At 44.8% G+C, this 18,503-nt stretch overlaps 1 protein-coding gene across 1 annotated transcript in view; it reads right to left on the bottom strand.

Annotated features, from left to right (window-relative positions):
• Positions 1-302: 302 nt before the first annotated feature.
• Positions 303-18,503, bottom strand: part of LOC119445714 (cytochrome P450 3A4) — a 36,169-nt gene continuing 17,968 nt past the window's right edge. The window contains exons 2-4 of the mRNA XM_049660586.1: positions 16,116-16,305; positions 4,493-4,707; positions 303-1,544 (exon numbers count right to left, since the gene is read on the bottom strand). Coding sequence (XP_049516543.1) covers positions 573-1,544; positions 4,493-4,707; positions 16,116-16,305 — 1,377 coding nt within the window. The 3' untranslated portion in view covers positions 303-572. The remainder of the gene's footprint in view (positions 1,545-4,492; positions 4,708-16,115; positions 16,306-18,503) is intronic.

The raw sequence follows: 18,503 nt of genomic DNA, 5'->3' as shown, positions 1-18,503 counted from the left end.
TGTCAGTAGGTGTGTTTCGGAGTGCTCCAGTTAATATGAAGCCCACAAAGCGCCACCGTATACACAAGTACGCATACTCATTCAAATGGCGCCTTAAAAATTTTGACTGATTAAAATGGAAATGAAAAGGTCGAAAAGGAAACCAGAAGTCCGCTTTAGAGCAGCAACCAGATAAAATACGTCGCTTGAAAAGTTGGAAATGCGGTTATAATACCGGTACGCCCATATAATTTTAAGAAACACCTTATCATTAATGATGACACATAAGGTTATATGATATTAATTTTATTAGAGAAGGCATCTTAATTGTAGCAACACAGATGTTCATAGAATGGCTAACGAAAGATGAAAGCTCAATAAGGCGCCTCATATCTCTGACAGTGAGAATTTAAATATGATGTAGTTCGGCTTTAAACGGAATTACAACTTGGTGATGCAAGCCCATTGGAATTTCTAACAGAGCAACTTTTATGGCAATTCTGATTGCGGGTTGTCACTTTTAGCGAAAGGGAGTTCAGGTCGTTCACAGGAGGAAATTGGTTTTTATATTTTACTCTCTGACTTATTTTTGCTCACGTCCGTAAGTCAATGCGAAGCACAATATCGTGCTCCGGCATAAGGCTCACTAAGGGAACCTTGACCTTCAAGGGCACGTGCGTCTCACTGCACACGCTAAACTTGAACTTCCTAATAAGCTTGGACAAGGCGACTTTAAGCTCGAGCAGCGCCAGACGCTTCCCAATGCACTCTCGTGGCCCAATACCAAAGGAGAGTGCCGATGCTAAGACAGCTCCACCATCAGGTCTATCAATGAAGCGGTCCGGATCAAACTTGTACGGGTCGACCCACAGGTTCGAGTCGTGGAGGACGTTCCACGTCGGCAGGATGACGTGTGAGCCACGCGGTATCACGTGGCCCGTCGCCACACGAGTGTCCACTTGACACACACGGGCTGTGGTCAACACCAGAGGCGGGTGCAACCGCAGGCACTCGCTGATGACCGCATCGAAGCGCTTCAGCGTTTGTAGTTCTTCGTACGTGGGTCTTTCATGGTCAGGAAACGCGGCCACCAGGTCCTCGTAGAGTCGGCGCTGTTCATCAGGGTGCCTCGCCAGTTCGTACAGAAGAAACGCCAGCGTACTCGCCGTGGTGTCGAATCCGGCCCCTAGGAAGACGAAGCAGTTCGACACGACGTGCCTGTCTGTGATGAAACTGGGCTTCAGCCTGGCATTGCGCGGTGTACTTGAACATGGCTCATTGTCTTCTTTGTCAACAGCCGAGCTGTTTTTCTGCACTTCAAGCATGAGCTGAACGATGTCAGACGCGGCGGCTGTCGTCCTCTTGCGCGACTGAAGCAGTCGTTGAAGGTCTTCCTCGATGCGAGCAAACAGCTTTCCGTAGCTAAGTAAAGGAAAAATATACGACACGACGATTCCAAGAAAAGGGGCCACGATGCACACGTCGTTGATCCAGTTGCCAGAGTCAGTGAGGATCTTTGCAATTGTCTTGATGACAGGGTCGTCTTTGTTCCGTTGGCAGTCTGACTGTTGGCAGAAAAATACGAAAGGGACGAGTTTTTCCCTTTTTTTCTGACAGAATTAGGGACTCTCAAAAATACACACTTCGCGAAAGCCTACCCATACAAAGTATGTTTCGAAATGTAAGAATCTGCAAAGTACAACACACCCTAAATTGGTAACATTCACGGCATCCTCGATACACAAAACTACACTATATTGTAAGCTTAATTCAGTGGTACACAAGGTGCAGACGTGCTTTTTTTTTTTGAAGGGGAGCTGAAACCTAGGAAGTTGTATTTTCAGGATTTACTTCAGGTACCAGACTTGTGTTAACTGCTTAGGCCCTCAGGCCTCAGCCTAAGCAGTTAACACAAGTCTGGTACCCCCGATGAACCTTGCGGCGGCAGTATTCGACGCCGCCGTTCTTCATTCAATGAGAAAATCGGTATCGTACTGCTGTATGTACGGCCATATGTTAGGATCATACCGTTCCGCGGTGTAGGAAGTTTGCTTTGGCATTGTCATATATTTCAAAAGTGCGCGGAACGTTAAAGTGAATACAGGAACAACTAATCTCACAGCTGTCCAGGAATGGCATAATTCGAATTCACAGTCAACGTGGTTGCTGGTATATCGTTAAGGCACTGAAGTGCGGTACTGTCCACTTTGCGGGAAAACACCTCACCATACTAACTTTGATACAACTTCACAACCTAGCGTTAAAATAAGTGGCTAATTTGACGCCTAATGCACAAATTTGTTGCAAGATATAACGCGAGTGCGTTATATTTAATGAGGTGCTTTTTCAAAATCTGGACAACACTGTGCACACAGTGGGAGGCACACGTGTACTTCCGTCATATCTATCGAAGAAAATATTTCAACAAATTTCTTAAATATAGCAACTTTTCAAAAAAAAAAGAGTGGCCGGTATTCGGCGTTAAGGGACACTAAAGCAAAACAATAAATCAATTTAGACTGATCATTATTCTTGAAAACTCTATTGTCGCTAATTACACAAGAATAGGTCGCTTATTAGGAAAGAAAATGATGCGCAATGTTTCATTTTTTCAATTTCGCGCCAAAACATGAGCGTCGGTACGTCGGTGTGACGTCTGAGATTTCAAAGTATTTTTTAGTTGCCACGAAATGTCTAGAATAACAGTTCGCGGACCTTGCCATATTCAGACTTTGGTTCCTTTAGAACGCAATATGTAGTCAATCTTTACCGCTAAAGAATTTCCTGGGCCTTAGCAAACGCTGTCAAAAGCTATGACGTCACGGTGAGCTTGTGCGGGAACTTCAAGGCGGCGTCGCCACCCGTGTTTTTTCTCGTTTCTTTTTTGTTTTTGTTTTATGGCTGTCTTTTGTGGCCCAGTCTTCTCGCGGTTAAGAGTGGTGCTTTTGGTATTGTGGAAAAGTAACTTCCTGATACAGAAGAAATCATTTTTGCTCTCTCGTGTCCCTTTAAGTAGGCAGCTATTGAACAAGTATGCAGGCATTTAAGTCATATTTGGACTGCCGATTGAAACAGGAATATTGGCACTTTTATCAGTAGGTGTCCGTTAAGTAGGTGTCCACTGAAGGAAGGTTAGTTAGGACACCTTCGGCGAGCGAGGGATTGATTCGCAGAGTCACCACGCACCGGTTAAGTCACGCCTGAACTGGCGATCGAAACTGGACTACTGTAGACATAGATCAAGGGCCGAATTCAGAAAGTTTTTCTTTAGTAAGTGCTCTTTGCCATGGGCCATCCGCCATCACTAATGAAATGCCCAGCATCAGTATTGGCAGTGATTTACTCTTACGAACAATTCTAGCGTAAGCGCTTTTTGTGTATACGGGCCCTGATGCCTGAGCAGTCTTCATAGGCGCTAAAAAATAAGCTCATAGAGCCCACGATCGCAGTCAAGCTTTTAGTATACCCAGGTTGCAAGTACACTGTGACGTTTGTCGCATCACATAAGCGCAGTCTTTAGTGCTGATTGCGAGGAAAAACGACACTTTTGGAGGCATTGGAAGAGCAAAACTTCCACACGGCGTTCGCCCGGGCAAGTCACAGAGTGGTTACTTCAATAGCAAGATTCTTATCGCGACAATTGAAACAGCGTATTTACGCGAAATATACAAAGAAATATACAATGTGTCGGAAAGAAATAAAAGTGTCGGACAAGCGCCACCACCTTCCTGAAAACCGTTTTAGTGCGTCGAATTTTGATAACGCGAGCGTCGAAGATTAACATTTTTCAGCGCTTATCACCAACATACGAGGGAGAGAGCGCAAAGATAAACGTATGGTGTGCGCTTTAACGCGATCACTGGAGAAGGCCGTTCTCCATATTCTGTTCACGCAGCTTACAACTTTTCAGTGTTCTTTTACAGGTAATACTAAGGAGTACGGAACCCGCTAAAAAAGAAAAAAAGGGAGAGAAAAAAAAGAGACGGCGCCTTCGCTCTCTCTTTCACGTTTATTCTGTTGACTTTTCTCAGTAGTAAAATATTCCCGCAGCATTTCTATAATATTATTAGGTCTAAACCTATACAAACGCCACTCGCCCAGATAGCCGCCATGCATGCATACTCTCCACAGGCGTATTAGTCTACTTCTCGACTAAACCTTTCGTTTGTTGCGCAACATACGTTGAGAGGGTGTGACGCTGGAAGCATGCTTTGTGAAGTTATTAGCATAGTTTCGCTGTTCTCTTTTCAGCTAAGTCACTGTTCAACTGGCCCACTAAATGCGCGAACAAGTATTTGGGTTCGTAAGAGGGAACGAAGAAAAAGATCGATAGCAGTCTCTCTAGGTGTCATGGTTCAAAAGCGGCCCCTGAACAGCTTTCTCATGCATGAGCCTTACTTTTTTGATAAAGCATCCGTCGTAGTGACGATCTAAATGCGCAACCTGCGCGTTCGGGAGAAGATGGTGAAATAATAAGGTGCAACGTTATGGCCACGAGGCACCATGACCACACCTGCCAGCCGAGGGCACACTTGGTGATGATGTCCAAAGAAAGGCCCTGGGAGAACGCCGAAATGTTGACGATGGCGTGTCCATCAGTCGACAGGCATTCACGCAGCGTGTCTGTGGTGACGTCAGAACACTGGTGGATGGTGTCGAGCATGCGCTTTATCTTTGCTGACGTGAAACTTGGGTTCAGCATGCCGCGGACGCTCTTCCATTCATCTCCTGCGCGAACAAGAGTGCCACAAATGACAGCTTCGTGAGCTTCGTGAACTGAAGACTGGTGGTTTGAAATCACGAAGCTAATAAATTGCATGTAGGGCAGAAATAGTGTCGCTGGGGATGGAGAGGCTTGTAGGTGATGAGCCTACACAGTTGGAATACTGCAAAAAGCAAACGTTATAGCAAACCACAATGCTCAATAAGCTGGATAATAAAATTTAACTAATCAACATTTAATGAATGGGTCTGTGGTGCAAAATAAACACAGCTAAACGTAAGATATTACGGGACCAGAGATGCACGATCAAAAGAGGTTCCCATACATGGACAATGCCCATCTATCCTCTTCGTGTATCTCTGGTTCTGTCGCTAATTACAACTGGCCCAGCACAAGACTCTTGCACTGTAGATATAATTGAGCTAAAACTTTGCCAGGATATATATAGTGCACAACGCAATTCAAGAACTACAAATAACAAGGGACGCTGCAACGTGCATTTTCTCTCTCGCCTTACCGTTAGCGTGGCTTCATTGATTCGTGGCAGGAGAATCAAGTTCGCTGTTAATTAATCCCAGGCCGATGAAGGCGATTTTCGTACTTCAGAGTCCTGAATAGCCGCACGACGAACATTGCCGACCTACATATTGCCTGTCTACATATTGCCACCTGCAGTAGTATACAACCGCCTCTCAACTATATACCGTAGGAAAGGGGTGGACACGTCCAGTGTGCAAGATCACTATGCATTTTGACTACTCCGTATAGTTTTTGTGAACTACTTACCTAACCGTAACTCGTCCCATTTGTGCGGAGAGTAAAATGTAGAATAAAATTAACGGCCCTTCCTATTCCTCAAAACCTCAAGAGGACCTGAAGGATCCTCTTTAATGCGACGCTATAAGCTGTAGCTTTGGGCGAGTTATGCATCATGACCATCGCGGGACTGACGAAAGACACCAGGACAAACACACGAACGTTGATCAGAGCTCGCCTTTGTCTCCCATCTAAGTGCTAAAGCAGAAAACTGAGCTAGTTGGAACATCGACATCTGAGACATTTCCAGCGCTTCATGGGACAAAGACACAACACCGTCTGTCGCCTACACAGCGTATCACGACGTCTAGAAATTGTTGATTTGCCAATATTCCCTCGGAAAAGTGTATTAATAAGTTTATTTTGATAACACGAGGAGCGTGTCGGCACAAGCAAAAAAATTTGTTCTTTCACTCTCACGCTTAGCGTTCCAGTGCTTGCAAAGCCAGGCTGTAATCCTTTGCGAAGTACGCGCAATGTGACGCACCTCTAACTGCTTAGCCGCACGTGCGTCAAACTGCACACAATGATTCTACTACTCTGTTCATTCAACAGAGCTTACATGGCAAAAACCACCTCTTTAGTAGTCCTAAAATCATGAGTTAGAACTCACCTGAAGATACGGTTCTGCTCAGCGAAATTTTATAGTGACAGACACTATGCTAAGACCCGCTGGCTCTGCGAAAGAATTTCAATTCATTTGCCATCACCCACGGCAAATCTGTGTCCCGTTTCTTGCCACCTACTGTCAAATCCAGCATTATGAGAAGATTTGCTCTGCTTTGGGCTAGGCAGGAATTGCAAGAGAACACCACATACGTTTCCGGAAAATTTTTATGTATAGATACCAATATCTGAGCCAAGAGGGGGGTGGGGGGGGGGCACTTGTCCCACCACACACACTTATGAAAGCGGACACTTTCGGCTGCACGCTTGAAAGTCAAACAAAACTACAGCTGGAGCTAAATTTTCTTTCTAATAGAGTGACCACGTTAGTAACGATCTTATTTACTACGTATCCCCTGCTTAGGCAGCGAGGATTGTCTTTTGTGCCTCCTCAGGACGCGCTCCTGCGGACGACGCGCTGGATTCGCCAGACATGCTCGCGCTGCATAGGCCTTGCGCTGGGCTGTTTCCACCCTAACAAATCTCAGCTTGCGCTACTTGCATCATGCCCGCTTTTTTGGAACCGCTATATCCGTATATGAAAACACAATCAGCTTCCTATATTTAACCTGTGGGCGAGGGGGATGCCCGGATAAGGTACTATAATCAGGCGCCCAATCAATGGTGTGCCTTTTAGCATGAAATCGCTGGAACTATTTAATCTACCTCCAGATATAACAGTCTTGGCATCTTATCATCATAAAAATCTAATCAAACCTCTTACAAATATAACTGTCGAATTTCATTGTGTAATCGCAACTTATCGTAGATATGTTTGTGAAAATGACCTTGGTCGAACGTGCAGAGCAATTTCAATACCCATAGAACACTGACCTGAATTTTTTCTAAAGGCATGTGTGACTTCTGACTTTGTCGATTTCATTTTCAGGTTGGTTCTAAATATAAGTTATACTATGACTTGTTCCCGGCAGGAGAAAAAACAGCAGATATTTCATACTTTCAAGAAATGAGGGCCACTTTTTGGTGACGTGCACCAAAAATTTGAACTTTGTAGGTCTTTTATGTGCCCTGAAAACAGTTACTGAATACTCGCTTTCTCCCAATTTTTATATGTTATGCATGACATATAGTTGTTTACCCCAGTATCCTCGGTAAACTATGTGGGGCACGGTGTTTATATTTGTTGGAAGTTGAAGCAATGTTCTTAGTGACGAGCGATAAAAGTTTATTCTGTGTAGGTTCATTACAGCCTTTATAGAAATTTAATCATTGAAGCGTTCCATGCGGTCATACTGCCACCATTCGAAATATTTTTCACACTCCTAAAACAGCAGCACGAGATACGGACTTAAAATTCTACTAAAATACACATAATTTTAAGCGCAACACGTTGCAAAACTTTCACTTTCCTGCTTGAAATGCAAGTGTTGCAGCTAATTACTAAACCCTCCCTTTCCCTGTGTTTTTGTGCTTCATACGAAATAGGTAGCTTTTTCCCTACGGTGTCCTCGGTGAGCTAAACAAGGCCTATTGTTTATATCTTGGGAAAATTAGGGGCATAGTATGGGTAATGTGTAGGCCATGTACAGGTTTAAAAAAATTTTAAGCAAGTATTCGAAAGCATCACGCTGCTGTTATTAGCTAGGTTTCCCAAAGTCCCAAGAGAACTCTGCCTTTCATAGCACCACCAATAATGTGCGAGGCGAACCGGGGATGCCAACACCACCATCACTACTACTACTACGACAAAAACGGCAGCAGCAAAAGCGGCAACATCAACGACACGGCCGGCCGACGGCGCCGGCGCCTGCCTTCTCCATGGCAGTCGTAGATACGAAGGGAAGGATATGAGTCACGGCATCAGCGAAGCTGCCGTCGGCCGAAGCAGCGGAGGAGATGGCCATAGCCTTCGCGGTACTCCACGGAAGTACGGAGGATAGCCTGATCATTAGCGACTCCAAATCAGCTATCCGGAACTACACCAAAGGTTGGGTGTCCGCGGATGTGGCGCGCATGCTCAACGCGAGAGCCGGAGACTTCGTGTCCGGCACGATTACGAACAGGCCCTCAAATGGTTCCCCGCGCACGTCGGGGAGCTTGACACCACGAAAAACAACAGCCGCGACAACAACGACAACAACAATACCAACGGCCGAAGACACACCGGCATCCCGCCCAACCACAACGAGCGCGCCCATCTCGTCGCGAGGCAGCTTACCCGCCGCGACGCGATCCCCCAAAGGGCAGCCGCCGCCGTTGTTGTGCGGGACCCCAACGGAGGAGTTACCAACACAACCCAAATCGCGGCGGACGGAGCTGGAGGCCACGGGGACGCCAACCGCGATATAGAGGAGTTTCCGGCCTCGTACCGAGAGGTTCTTGGTCACTACAAGAAAGAACGTAAGAAACATCCACAACCCCACGAGCGGCTGGACAGGTCTCAGGCAGTCGAACTGAGGCGGTTGCAGACAGACACTTTCACCAACCCCTACCACCTGCACCGCCTGTAGCCCGCGCGGCACCCATCGCCCGGCTGCCCCTGGTGCGAGCGCGAACGGGCTGATATGGCCCATATGCTTTGGGAATGTCAATGCCATGAGCAAGAAGCACCAAGAGGAAGGCAGAAGACAACAGCAGGACCCTCTGAAGGCGGGCGCCTCGCTGTGAGATGGCAAGCCGCCCTCCTCAGCGAGGCACCCGAGGACCAGGAGTGGGCCGTCCAGCGGGCCAGGGCTATTGCCGAGGATCTCAGAAGATTTTTCTCCGGCGATGGACCCCTGGCAGCCTAGCCCCGGGCACCAACAGCCATAACCGTTGGACATATAAAGTTTATTCCTATCCTATCCTTCAGATATTTTATACTTTGCAGAAATAGGCACCATTTTAAGTGCAATGTGTCACGTAGATTTAACGTTTCGGTTTATTTAGAAGCGTTACGAATAATTATTGAACCCTCTTTTACTTTATTTTTGCTTTTTCATGCGTGATATATTAGGTTCGCCTAGTGTCCTCACTGAACGAAAGGAGGCAGCTTCGTTATGTTTGGTGACTATAGGGACAAGGTAATGGGTGATGTGCAGGTAAAGTTCAAAATAGATGGGTAATTGGGGCTTTCGCAATAAATTACGCATGCAAGCATTGTAGAGTGTTATGAGCGTCTAACGAGCGGGGTAGAATTGAGCCCGCTGCCCTGGCAGAAATATAAAAGCCACCAAGACCTAATTTAGCCAAAATTAGTGGCACGCTATAAAAAATCTCTGTGTGAAGTTAAATGCGGTTGAATCAAACACAGTATTTCTAAAAGAATTTATTATTCAAGGGAGCTGTAGTTGGCAGCAGCTTTATATTTCGTGGGATTGTAGACAAGTCAAGCTGTTGCAGGATAGCTTATTTTCTACAGTCCCCCCATCTGTAAATGTACAGGATGGCAAATAAAAAAATTTCAATTCAATTTCAAAGGGGTGGGACGACATGGTAAGGGCAATGTGCGACAAAACTTTTGCGTTCCTGGTCCATTTAGAAGCGTTGCAAATAATTCCTCAGCCGTAGTTTTTCCATGCTATTTTCATGCGTCACAAGACGTTTCTACTTTGTTGCCGTGGTGTCCTCGGTCAGCTCAACAATACACTTTGCTTGTATGTGGCGAAACTAAAGAATGTGTCATGGGCAATAAGTAGGGAAACCTCAAGGACAGGGGATGAATTATGACATTTGCAGTACATTACACATGCAAGCGACCCTGAGCAATACGAATCTGTTTTACGAACAAAGCAGAATTTATCCCGCTGCCCTGGAGGAACTGTAAACTCAACCGATATCAAATCTAGTAGCGGAGATGGAGAGGGGGGGGGGAGGGCACCATGATAAATATTATGGGGAAGTAACATTCGTGTTGAGGAATGACAAGCTTTTTAAAATTCTCAACAAGACCTGCACCAAAGCCTTACATGCGGGCAAGGTTTCAAATGGAACAGTCATATACGGGCAACTTATTAAAGTATACGATATAATTACAGGAAACTGAAACATTTAATGCAACTGTTCTACAGACAGTTTCACTGGAAATCGGGTTGTAATTCTGCAAGGGCGCACACATCTGCTGTCTTTTCTTGTTAATATTGCAAAGACAATTATGTTGATTGTACTTCGTTTTGTATAACCTCGACAATAGTATTACCAAAACTACAGATGCATTTATGCTTTAGACTAAACAACTAGCACAATTCTGTGTTTAATTATTAAAACTGAAGCAAATGTGCAATTTCTGTGTGCGCTGTACTGCAGCTACAGTGCGTGATCAGGGAGCTCTGTGAGGCACTCATTGCGTTTTGTCCCTGTAACATCTTGAGATTTTATATAGTTGCAAGCAATAAATACAAGTGCAAAATATATTTCGGGCTCCCATATGCTTCACCATGTGTGATTGATAAATAGGTCGATGTCTGGGAAATATAAAAATAAGTGACAGACGCATTTGCAGGCTCTTACACTTAATGTAATTAGTAATTCGCTATATATATATATATATATATATATATATATATATATATATAGAGAGAGAGAGAGAGAGAGGTCATATCACTTGTGGTTTGCACCTTCACTCGAGAAATAGGTGGTACACCAAAGGCTGCTCAGCACGTTTCAACAACTCAATCTTCCTCGAACAGCCCTTAATGATTTCTTCTTCGTGCTTGAACTCGATATGCCGCTCACAATCCGTGCTCAAATTGTTGTCAACTAGACGTTCGTCTGTAAAGCTCATACTCTACTTGTGACTGTGGGAAGTGTGGTGCCTTCCTTTTCTTTTTTCTCCGTTTATTTCCTTCCTCTTCTTTTTCTCGCTTTTTCTCTCCTCTTCAAGCGGTTTTCCTTTCAGCAGACAATTGCGAGCTCGCTTTTATTTTTCTCTTTGTTGTGTTTAGACGTGTTTAAATGGATAATAATAACAATAATAATTATCAATTATTCACTCATTTATATATCGTGCCTACAGACTCAACCATGAGGTCCAAGTGCTGACGCACGCATACATAAAAAAGTAGCAGGTGAATATAATTTTAAAAAATAATGAATAAAAAGAACAATCTTGAAAAGAAGAGTGTACATACAACAAGGCGCAAGGCCAATACAAAAGAAAAAGGAGGAGAAGGGAAGTTGAAGAATATGTCAAAGTATTACACAGCAATGCAAAGCTCAGAAAAGAACTATGATCGCGAGTTATGAAAAATACCGAGATCATGAAAAGAGGCGTCATAAAGACTGTATTCTATCGACGGTTGAGTGTAGGTGATTACAGGCAGGAAGGTGGAAATGTATATATTATCTGGTGATATTGCGCGGCTTACGAAACACGATACAACTGAGGAGGTCGGGGCAGGTGAGGGTACCGTGAGGGAATTTGAAAAGAAACAGAAGATCAGCGCGATTACGTCGGCAGCGAAGTAAGGGCAGTGGCAATAATCCAACAGTGGAAGGTCCAGTGTCAGTATTAGCAAAGCGGTGATGATATATTTCTCGAAACATTTTTTGGCCACGACCTATAATGTCGATGCTGGATCTAGAAATGCCATTACAGACGACCGACGCCTATTCGAGTTGAGGAAGACAGATTGTTGTGTACAACTGGCGGAATGGTGTAGGAGAATTTAATTACCTCTATACTCTGCAGAGCCAAGAGAGCGCACAACCCGCATTGCATCGCGTTTAGTGTGCGCTCAAAAGTCTAAGGCTGTGTCAAAAAGTACACCGAGATCATTTATCTCACAGACCTTACACAACGGTACAGAATTAACAAAATAATAAAAATAAATGCTTGCTGTTTTGCGTGGGAAAGTCATGACTTAGGTCTTAGCAACATTCAAGGTGATGTTATTAACTTTGCACTATTTAGAAAAAGAAAACAGGTCAAACTGCAAGATGCGACGATCATCAACAGTATGAATTTCGTTCAAAATCTTTTGTCATCGGAATAAAGAAGAAATGAAGAATTCCGAATAGCAGAAATAACGTCATTAATGAATATAAAAAAAGGAGCGGTCATAATATTGGTTCTTGAGAGACCCCACTAGTTGCCATGTACAAAGAAGACGTTTGGTCATTGATGTTAACTTAACATGATCTATCAATAAGATAACTGCGCAAGAGATTGACAATTGACGATTCAACACCCAAGTGCGTTAGCTTGGTCAGAAGCAGTGAGTGACGGACCTCACCAAAAGATTTGCTAAGATCGCAGTAAATGCTGTCGAATTGCCCCCTTTGAAGTACCGTTGCGGAGATCTGTGTCATGAAACTGGTGAGATTTGCAATAATGGAATGGCTGGTGAGAAATCCATGCTGATTGGGAATCGATGAGTTCTTCAAAGCAAAAAGACAATGTGTTGGGAAGAACGAGTTCAAAAATGTTAGATGTGGCACAGCGTAGAGAAATCGGGCCATAATTCGAGACATCGGTTTTACAGCCAGACCTAAATACAGGAAAAACACGAGCAGTTTTCCACATACGACGGAAAGTGGAAGTATTCGGAGAGGTATTAAATATGGATGGTAATACTGGGGCAAATACACTGCCGTAAGCTTTTAGAAATGCGGAGGGGATGACATCACCGGGCCGCAGATAGGGAAGGGTTCAAACGCTCAAGGCATTCGCTGATCAGCTTTTGATCAAACAACACAGGACTGGATGTAGGAGCCGTTGTGTGCTGCTGACTGACATCAACGTTGAAGCCGGAAGCTTTATATAAGGAATAGAAATGGGTAGCAAGCCAATCCCTGACTGCTCAGACTTCTACCCCTCTAGAATCAAGCAGGCAAAAAACACTTCGCGATTATGAGAGCGCTTGCGGATATACTTCCAAAATTGTGCCGGCCGGTCCGAGGCGCTCTTCTCCAAGAATGCAATATATGAGTCATGATCCCGCTTATAGAGGCGTTTGCATAGAGTCCGAAAAAAGCGGAACTCTTGGCTTCAGTCATTAGGCACATGACTTCTGCATTAACTGTGCGCACGATCTTTGTACTTTAGGGCAGTCATAAGTTCAGATGAGAACCAGTGGGGATATTTAGAGCATTTAGTAGTGTACTGGGGAATTATTTTGCGCATACTGCTCAAAACAAACTTCGCAAACTCATATGCTTTGTAATCAACACTGGTTTTGTCTGTGACCAGTGACCAATTGTGGTGACCAGTGGTGGGCAAGAAATCATGTAAACCAACATAATCACCACGCTTGAAAGCCAAGCTATAGGATTCATTGTTGGCAGTGGAGGATCTATGCCTCCTGGCTGACACAGAGGAAGTTATCTTTAGTGACGGGTGAAACTTTTCGAGACGCACAAGGCAAATGTCCGAACAAGATGCATCCATAACTTCAGCATTCTAGAGGCAAATGTCTAAGACGTTGCCACAGGAATTGGCGATAAAGTTGTAATGCTGAAAGTAACAGGACAGGAAGTCCAACACCAGGTTGCATTTTTTCTCCAAGTAATGATTGTAATCAAAATATCTAAGCGTGTTCCAATCAATTCCAGGTGTATAAAAATCACCAAGAAGGATTACTCTGTGCTTGAGTATACTACACTTTCAATAGAAGAGATGACCTGATAAAAAAAGACAGAGGAAATATTACGCGGTACATAGACATATCCAATTAACAATTGGATATCACAGCGTGCTGGGCTGTCTTCTAGCCAAACCGAGTCCTGTACATTTTCTATGTATTACGCCGAACACATCTTAGTGAACTATAAACAGCAATGAGTATGCCACCACCTTTTTGTTTAGATCCACTGAAGTCCCTGCAAAATTTTGCAGTTTAGTCCCTGCAAAAAACGTTGTAGTGTGGTGAAAAAAAAAATCGGAAGGGAAGAGGAAATTTCACTGCAGAGTCAAGTCTTGGAAATAACAAAAAATAGGAAAGAAGACGAAATGGCATTGCAGCCACAACAACGACGACAATAACAACAACAGTATAATAATAATAGTAGTAAAGTAGCATATATGTAATAGATAGCCTTAGATAGTCCGCATAGGCAATAAGTACATGCTTCGCTGCCCAGTCTTACCAAAGCAGCACACTTTTAAGCGATGTGACATTGCATAATAGAAACGTCTCGGCACGTAAAAATCCTAATTAACTTACGTATAGTTTTCAGGGGTCATTAGAACGAAAGTAAAAAAATGGAGTATGCTGTATCAGGGACGCCGCCGCAGCGGGGTACCTGAAACGTCTTGTGAATGCTGCAGGCAGTGTATCGGCACTACATGGTACAGGAATGACGTCATGAAATGCACAAGTTACATCTATTCACGCATTACAAAGCTTGCCTCACTAACTTATGCTATAGCTAGTGGGCGTCTTACGGTCTAATTTCGCAATCGTGCTCACTCCCTTTTCGTAGTGGGCCCGTTTGTTTTGCATAGGGTGTTTGGGCACTAGGTTTAAGACCCCCCCACTGGTGGCGCCTGAGACTGCGCTGCACCGCTCGATCCCGTCGCAATTGTAGAGGGTTGCGGCTCCAGCGTGTCTCAATTTCCCGCGCTAGCGCTCCCTATGGAGACGGACACTTTACGCAGTGGTTAATTGGGTTACGTATCCCTTTGTCTTGTAGCTCGAGTTTCTTCACGCTACTTCTGGGCCGTACGTGGCAATGCGGCCATAGCCGAGCAAACGTGAAATTTCTGCAACGATTTGCACGCTTGTAGGCCTTATGACTCCTGATAAGCAATGATTTGAGTTTGAAAATATGCATATACCCGAAAATATACCTACTATGACTGAGTAAGCTCTCTCGAACGCGACTACTCCCTCTCGGATCGACACACGTACTGCCAAGCTAGGCCTCTCTGAACGCCGAGTGTGAGGTTGAATTTTCTCCAATTGCGTCATGCGTTGAGCGATAACAACGCCATCAGTGAACGCGACACATTCATGACCGAGTAATGTCTTTTTTGTCTACAACGATAGGAAAATAAAGTGCATGGGAAGTACGGTCGCAAATGATACAAGCGACAATGCCCTAACGTGTTTTAGTTACATGTCGTAGTCGCAAGGAATTTAAACGCGTTGCACGTAGAAAATTATTCACGTTTGACCGACACACCTTTGAAGCCCTTTGAAGCAATTCAACCACCTGTTATTGCGCACATCCATTTCAAACAAAGATTTAAACTTAAACGAATCATTTTGCAATATATAATAAATGTTCTCTTAATTTCTTATAGTAAACATTCTGCTCATCGTTAATATTACTTCAGAAACGCACTTAAGCTGCTCAAATGTTTACAAAGGCAGAGGGACGGAACGAGTCAGTAACATAGAATATCGCTACCCACGATTATGCTACAGACAGACAGGAACGTACCAGGGGCCGAATACACAAAACTTTTGGTTCGTAAGTGCTTTTTGCCATTGATCGGCCGCCTTGGCTAATAATATGTGCAACATCATGATCGGCTGGTGATTTTCTCTTACGAAACATTTTAGCGTAAGAACGTTTCGTGAATACGGGCCCAGGCACGTATCTAGTGGGAGGAAGGGGCGTGCTGGGCTTTAAGTTTCTTAACTTTAAGGTTTCCGCGCCCCTTTCTTAAAATCACCAAAAAAGCCGGTCTTTCGGCAGCGGCATCAGACGCTCAAAGTAAAAATCGCTTGTGGCAAACGCGCATTCCTTTCTTTACGCATTCCCCAACTAAAAAAAAACATTTTTGCGGCGCAAGGACGTGTTGTCACGTGGTCAAATATCGATATTGTTATTCTTTATTCTTTTGCACCCCCCCCCCCTTTGGGGGGGGGGGGGGCGTACAATGACCAAAGGCGGTCACCTGTCAGAGAACATCGGCGATCCATGTGAAGAGGTGACTGTTACTTCGATCAATGTCTTATGCGTCATCTGTCTGCGTATGGAACGTGTTCATGAGGCGCTTAACGTATGCGATGTCCATGCAAACGTGACAAACGTAAAATCGTACCTTTGAGGCCTATGAGGCTACTCCGTATGGGCTCAATATCGACAACCAGTGGCGGCCGGTCAGTGAACAAGCTAGCTTTCTTGACAAAGCATTCCTTGATGACGTCCATGTCGCTGATGACCACCTTGGGAGTCTCGCCCTCGTAAAATCCGTAGACCTTGCCATAGAGGCGTGCCCACTCCTTCATGACCTGCGTCAACAGAATAGATGCAGCTGCCCTGAGTTTTATTTGGGAATTTTTTAATAACGCTTTCCCGGTGAAGTAACAAAGAATAGTTAGTTGGTGCGCAGACTGAGGGTCAACAATGTTGTTCTTCCACTGCCACCTATTTATCATCAATGCATGTGGCGCCTGTATAATATTCTTGAAGTCCCGTGCAGGCGACCCAGCTCAGGGCTGTTCGAATCTGTGGGCATCATCTGGCTTTCAGTGGATTTGAGCGCTAGACCTTAAATTCGTGTGTTCACTAGCCTAAAGCATTCCAACTCGTTTCAGTGGTTGATGGGGTTGAAAATCCCCAAGTCAAAACAGGATCCATGACAGACGCCGTAGTAGAGGGTTTCGGTGGGAACTTTAGCCACCTGGGACTTTTATTGACCCTTTTCCCGGCGCTCCCGTGGGCGCTGCCATTTTTGATCACGTGGTGACGCGTCCATTGCTTGCCTCAGCTGCCGCCGTTGCCTCTGTGTTTACAATGCAAGCGCGTGACGCCGGTGCGGCGCAGCAAACCTCTGTTTCGACGCATATCGTAGACGGTGACTATGTGGACGACACGAAGCTTTGGCCACAGCTTTAGAGGACATGTAAGTGCTTTCATATCTCATTACGCCTTGTCCAAACGGCGCGAGCAGCGTATACGGTGCTTGTACTAAAAGCGAGGCTAGAAATGTATTCCAAGCTGTCCACACTTCCAGCTTATGAATTAAATGAGGATTAGTGCGCTCGTTCTTTATTTGGCAAACATTTTGAAGCAGCGGCTTGCCATGTTTCTGACTCAGTAATACTAAGTTCCTCGGTGAGGCTACTATCTGATTGTTTATTTTCAGCCTAATCGCGCTCACGGGTGTGCTCTGCTGCGATAGATATTTTCTTGCGGCGCACAAAGCTTGTAATGTAAATGTTCTGTACTTTGTGGTATAGCTTATAGCAAAGACGTATTATCGCTAGTCCGTCGCTTACTCTGTGGACCGTCACGAAACGTTCAGTTTCCAACATTCGTGTCTTGGTGTAGTCGCCGTCACTCACGCTTCGGCACATTGATTCAAGTGTGCGCACATTCACTTATTATTGATACGTTGGCGATAGGGTGCGTGTAAGTTTGCGTGCGAGTAGGGATGGATGTGTAGATAACGTGTGAGAAACTTACTATGCCAGTAAGTGTCGTTACTTCCTTTTGTAACGAGTGGCACTCACTCTTATGTGCCGACGTTGCGGAGTTGAAGTCATTTCTTTGGAGGTTAGCTATACAGCGCTGGCGGATGAATTATCTTACGCCGAAGCACACCTGCTTACTTAATCAGCTCATGTTTACTACAATTCATATTGCTACCAAAGCCGCTCACCTTACTTCGTATGACATTGCTGCGTTGCTATCACATTCATTGCTTCGCCCTTAGGGCGAAACTGTGAAATTTTTTTATCCTCAAGGAAAGCCGTGCATCGCGAATGACCGACAACGCAGGCAATCCTTATGTAGCAGCGGCGACACAGGTTGATTCCTTTCCTTAATTTGCGAATCACTATTTTTCCAGCTAACTACCGCACACGTCTTCTCTTTATCGTTACACATTTTGCAGCATGAATTGGGCACAGTGCATTAGCGAACACCCACTTGCATTTCCGACAGCTGATCGCATAGTAGCAGGGCAGAAACAGTAGTGGTTTCGTATTCGTGCGCATTCGCTGAGGCAACGTATGGCGCGCCACCGAAAGTGCCATCTCGTTCCTCTAGAGCAAACTGCTCCGCGAAAAGGGTCAATAGTTAACGAAGCGTGAGGTACAATAACGGCTTTTTTCCCATTCCGCCCTTATTGGAACGCAGCCACCACCTACTTATTCGCTACCATTTCCAATTATCGTGACCATCTCCAGCTTCAAGCTGCACGGCACGTCTCCCATACAGCAGATACCTGCAGGGTCTGATAATGCGCCACGACATTGGAATTGTTCTGCTATTATGTAAAGTGATGCAATGGAACAAAGCAAAGACCCAAGCATCAACGTGCGCAACCTTTGATCTCGGGCGCAAATAGCTAAAGTGTAGAAACTAATCAATACTCGGAAAGTAAGGGATATCCAAATTCAAAACACAGGAATGGTTTAAAATGGCTTACTATGCAGCTAACCAAACGGACGCCCTGTAACCTCACAAGTCGACAAGGCTTTGG

The sequence above is a fragment of the Dermacentor silvarum genome, chromosome 1 (assembly GCF_013339745.2).
Source record: "Dermacentor silvarum isolate Dsil-2018 chromosome 1, BIME_Dsil_1.4, whole genome shotgun sequence".
NCBI classification, from domain to species: Eukaryota; Metazoa; Arthropoda; class Arachnida; order Ixodida; family Ixodidae; genus Dermacentor; species Dermacentor silvarum.
This window is presented reverse-complemented; position numbering and strand designations above follow the sequence as displayed.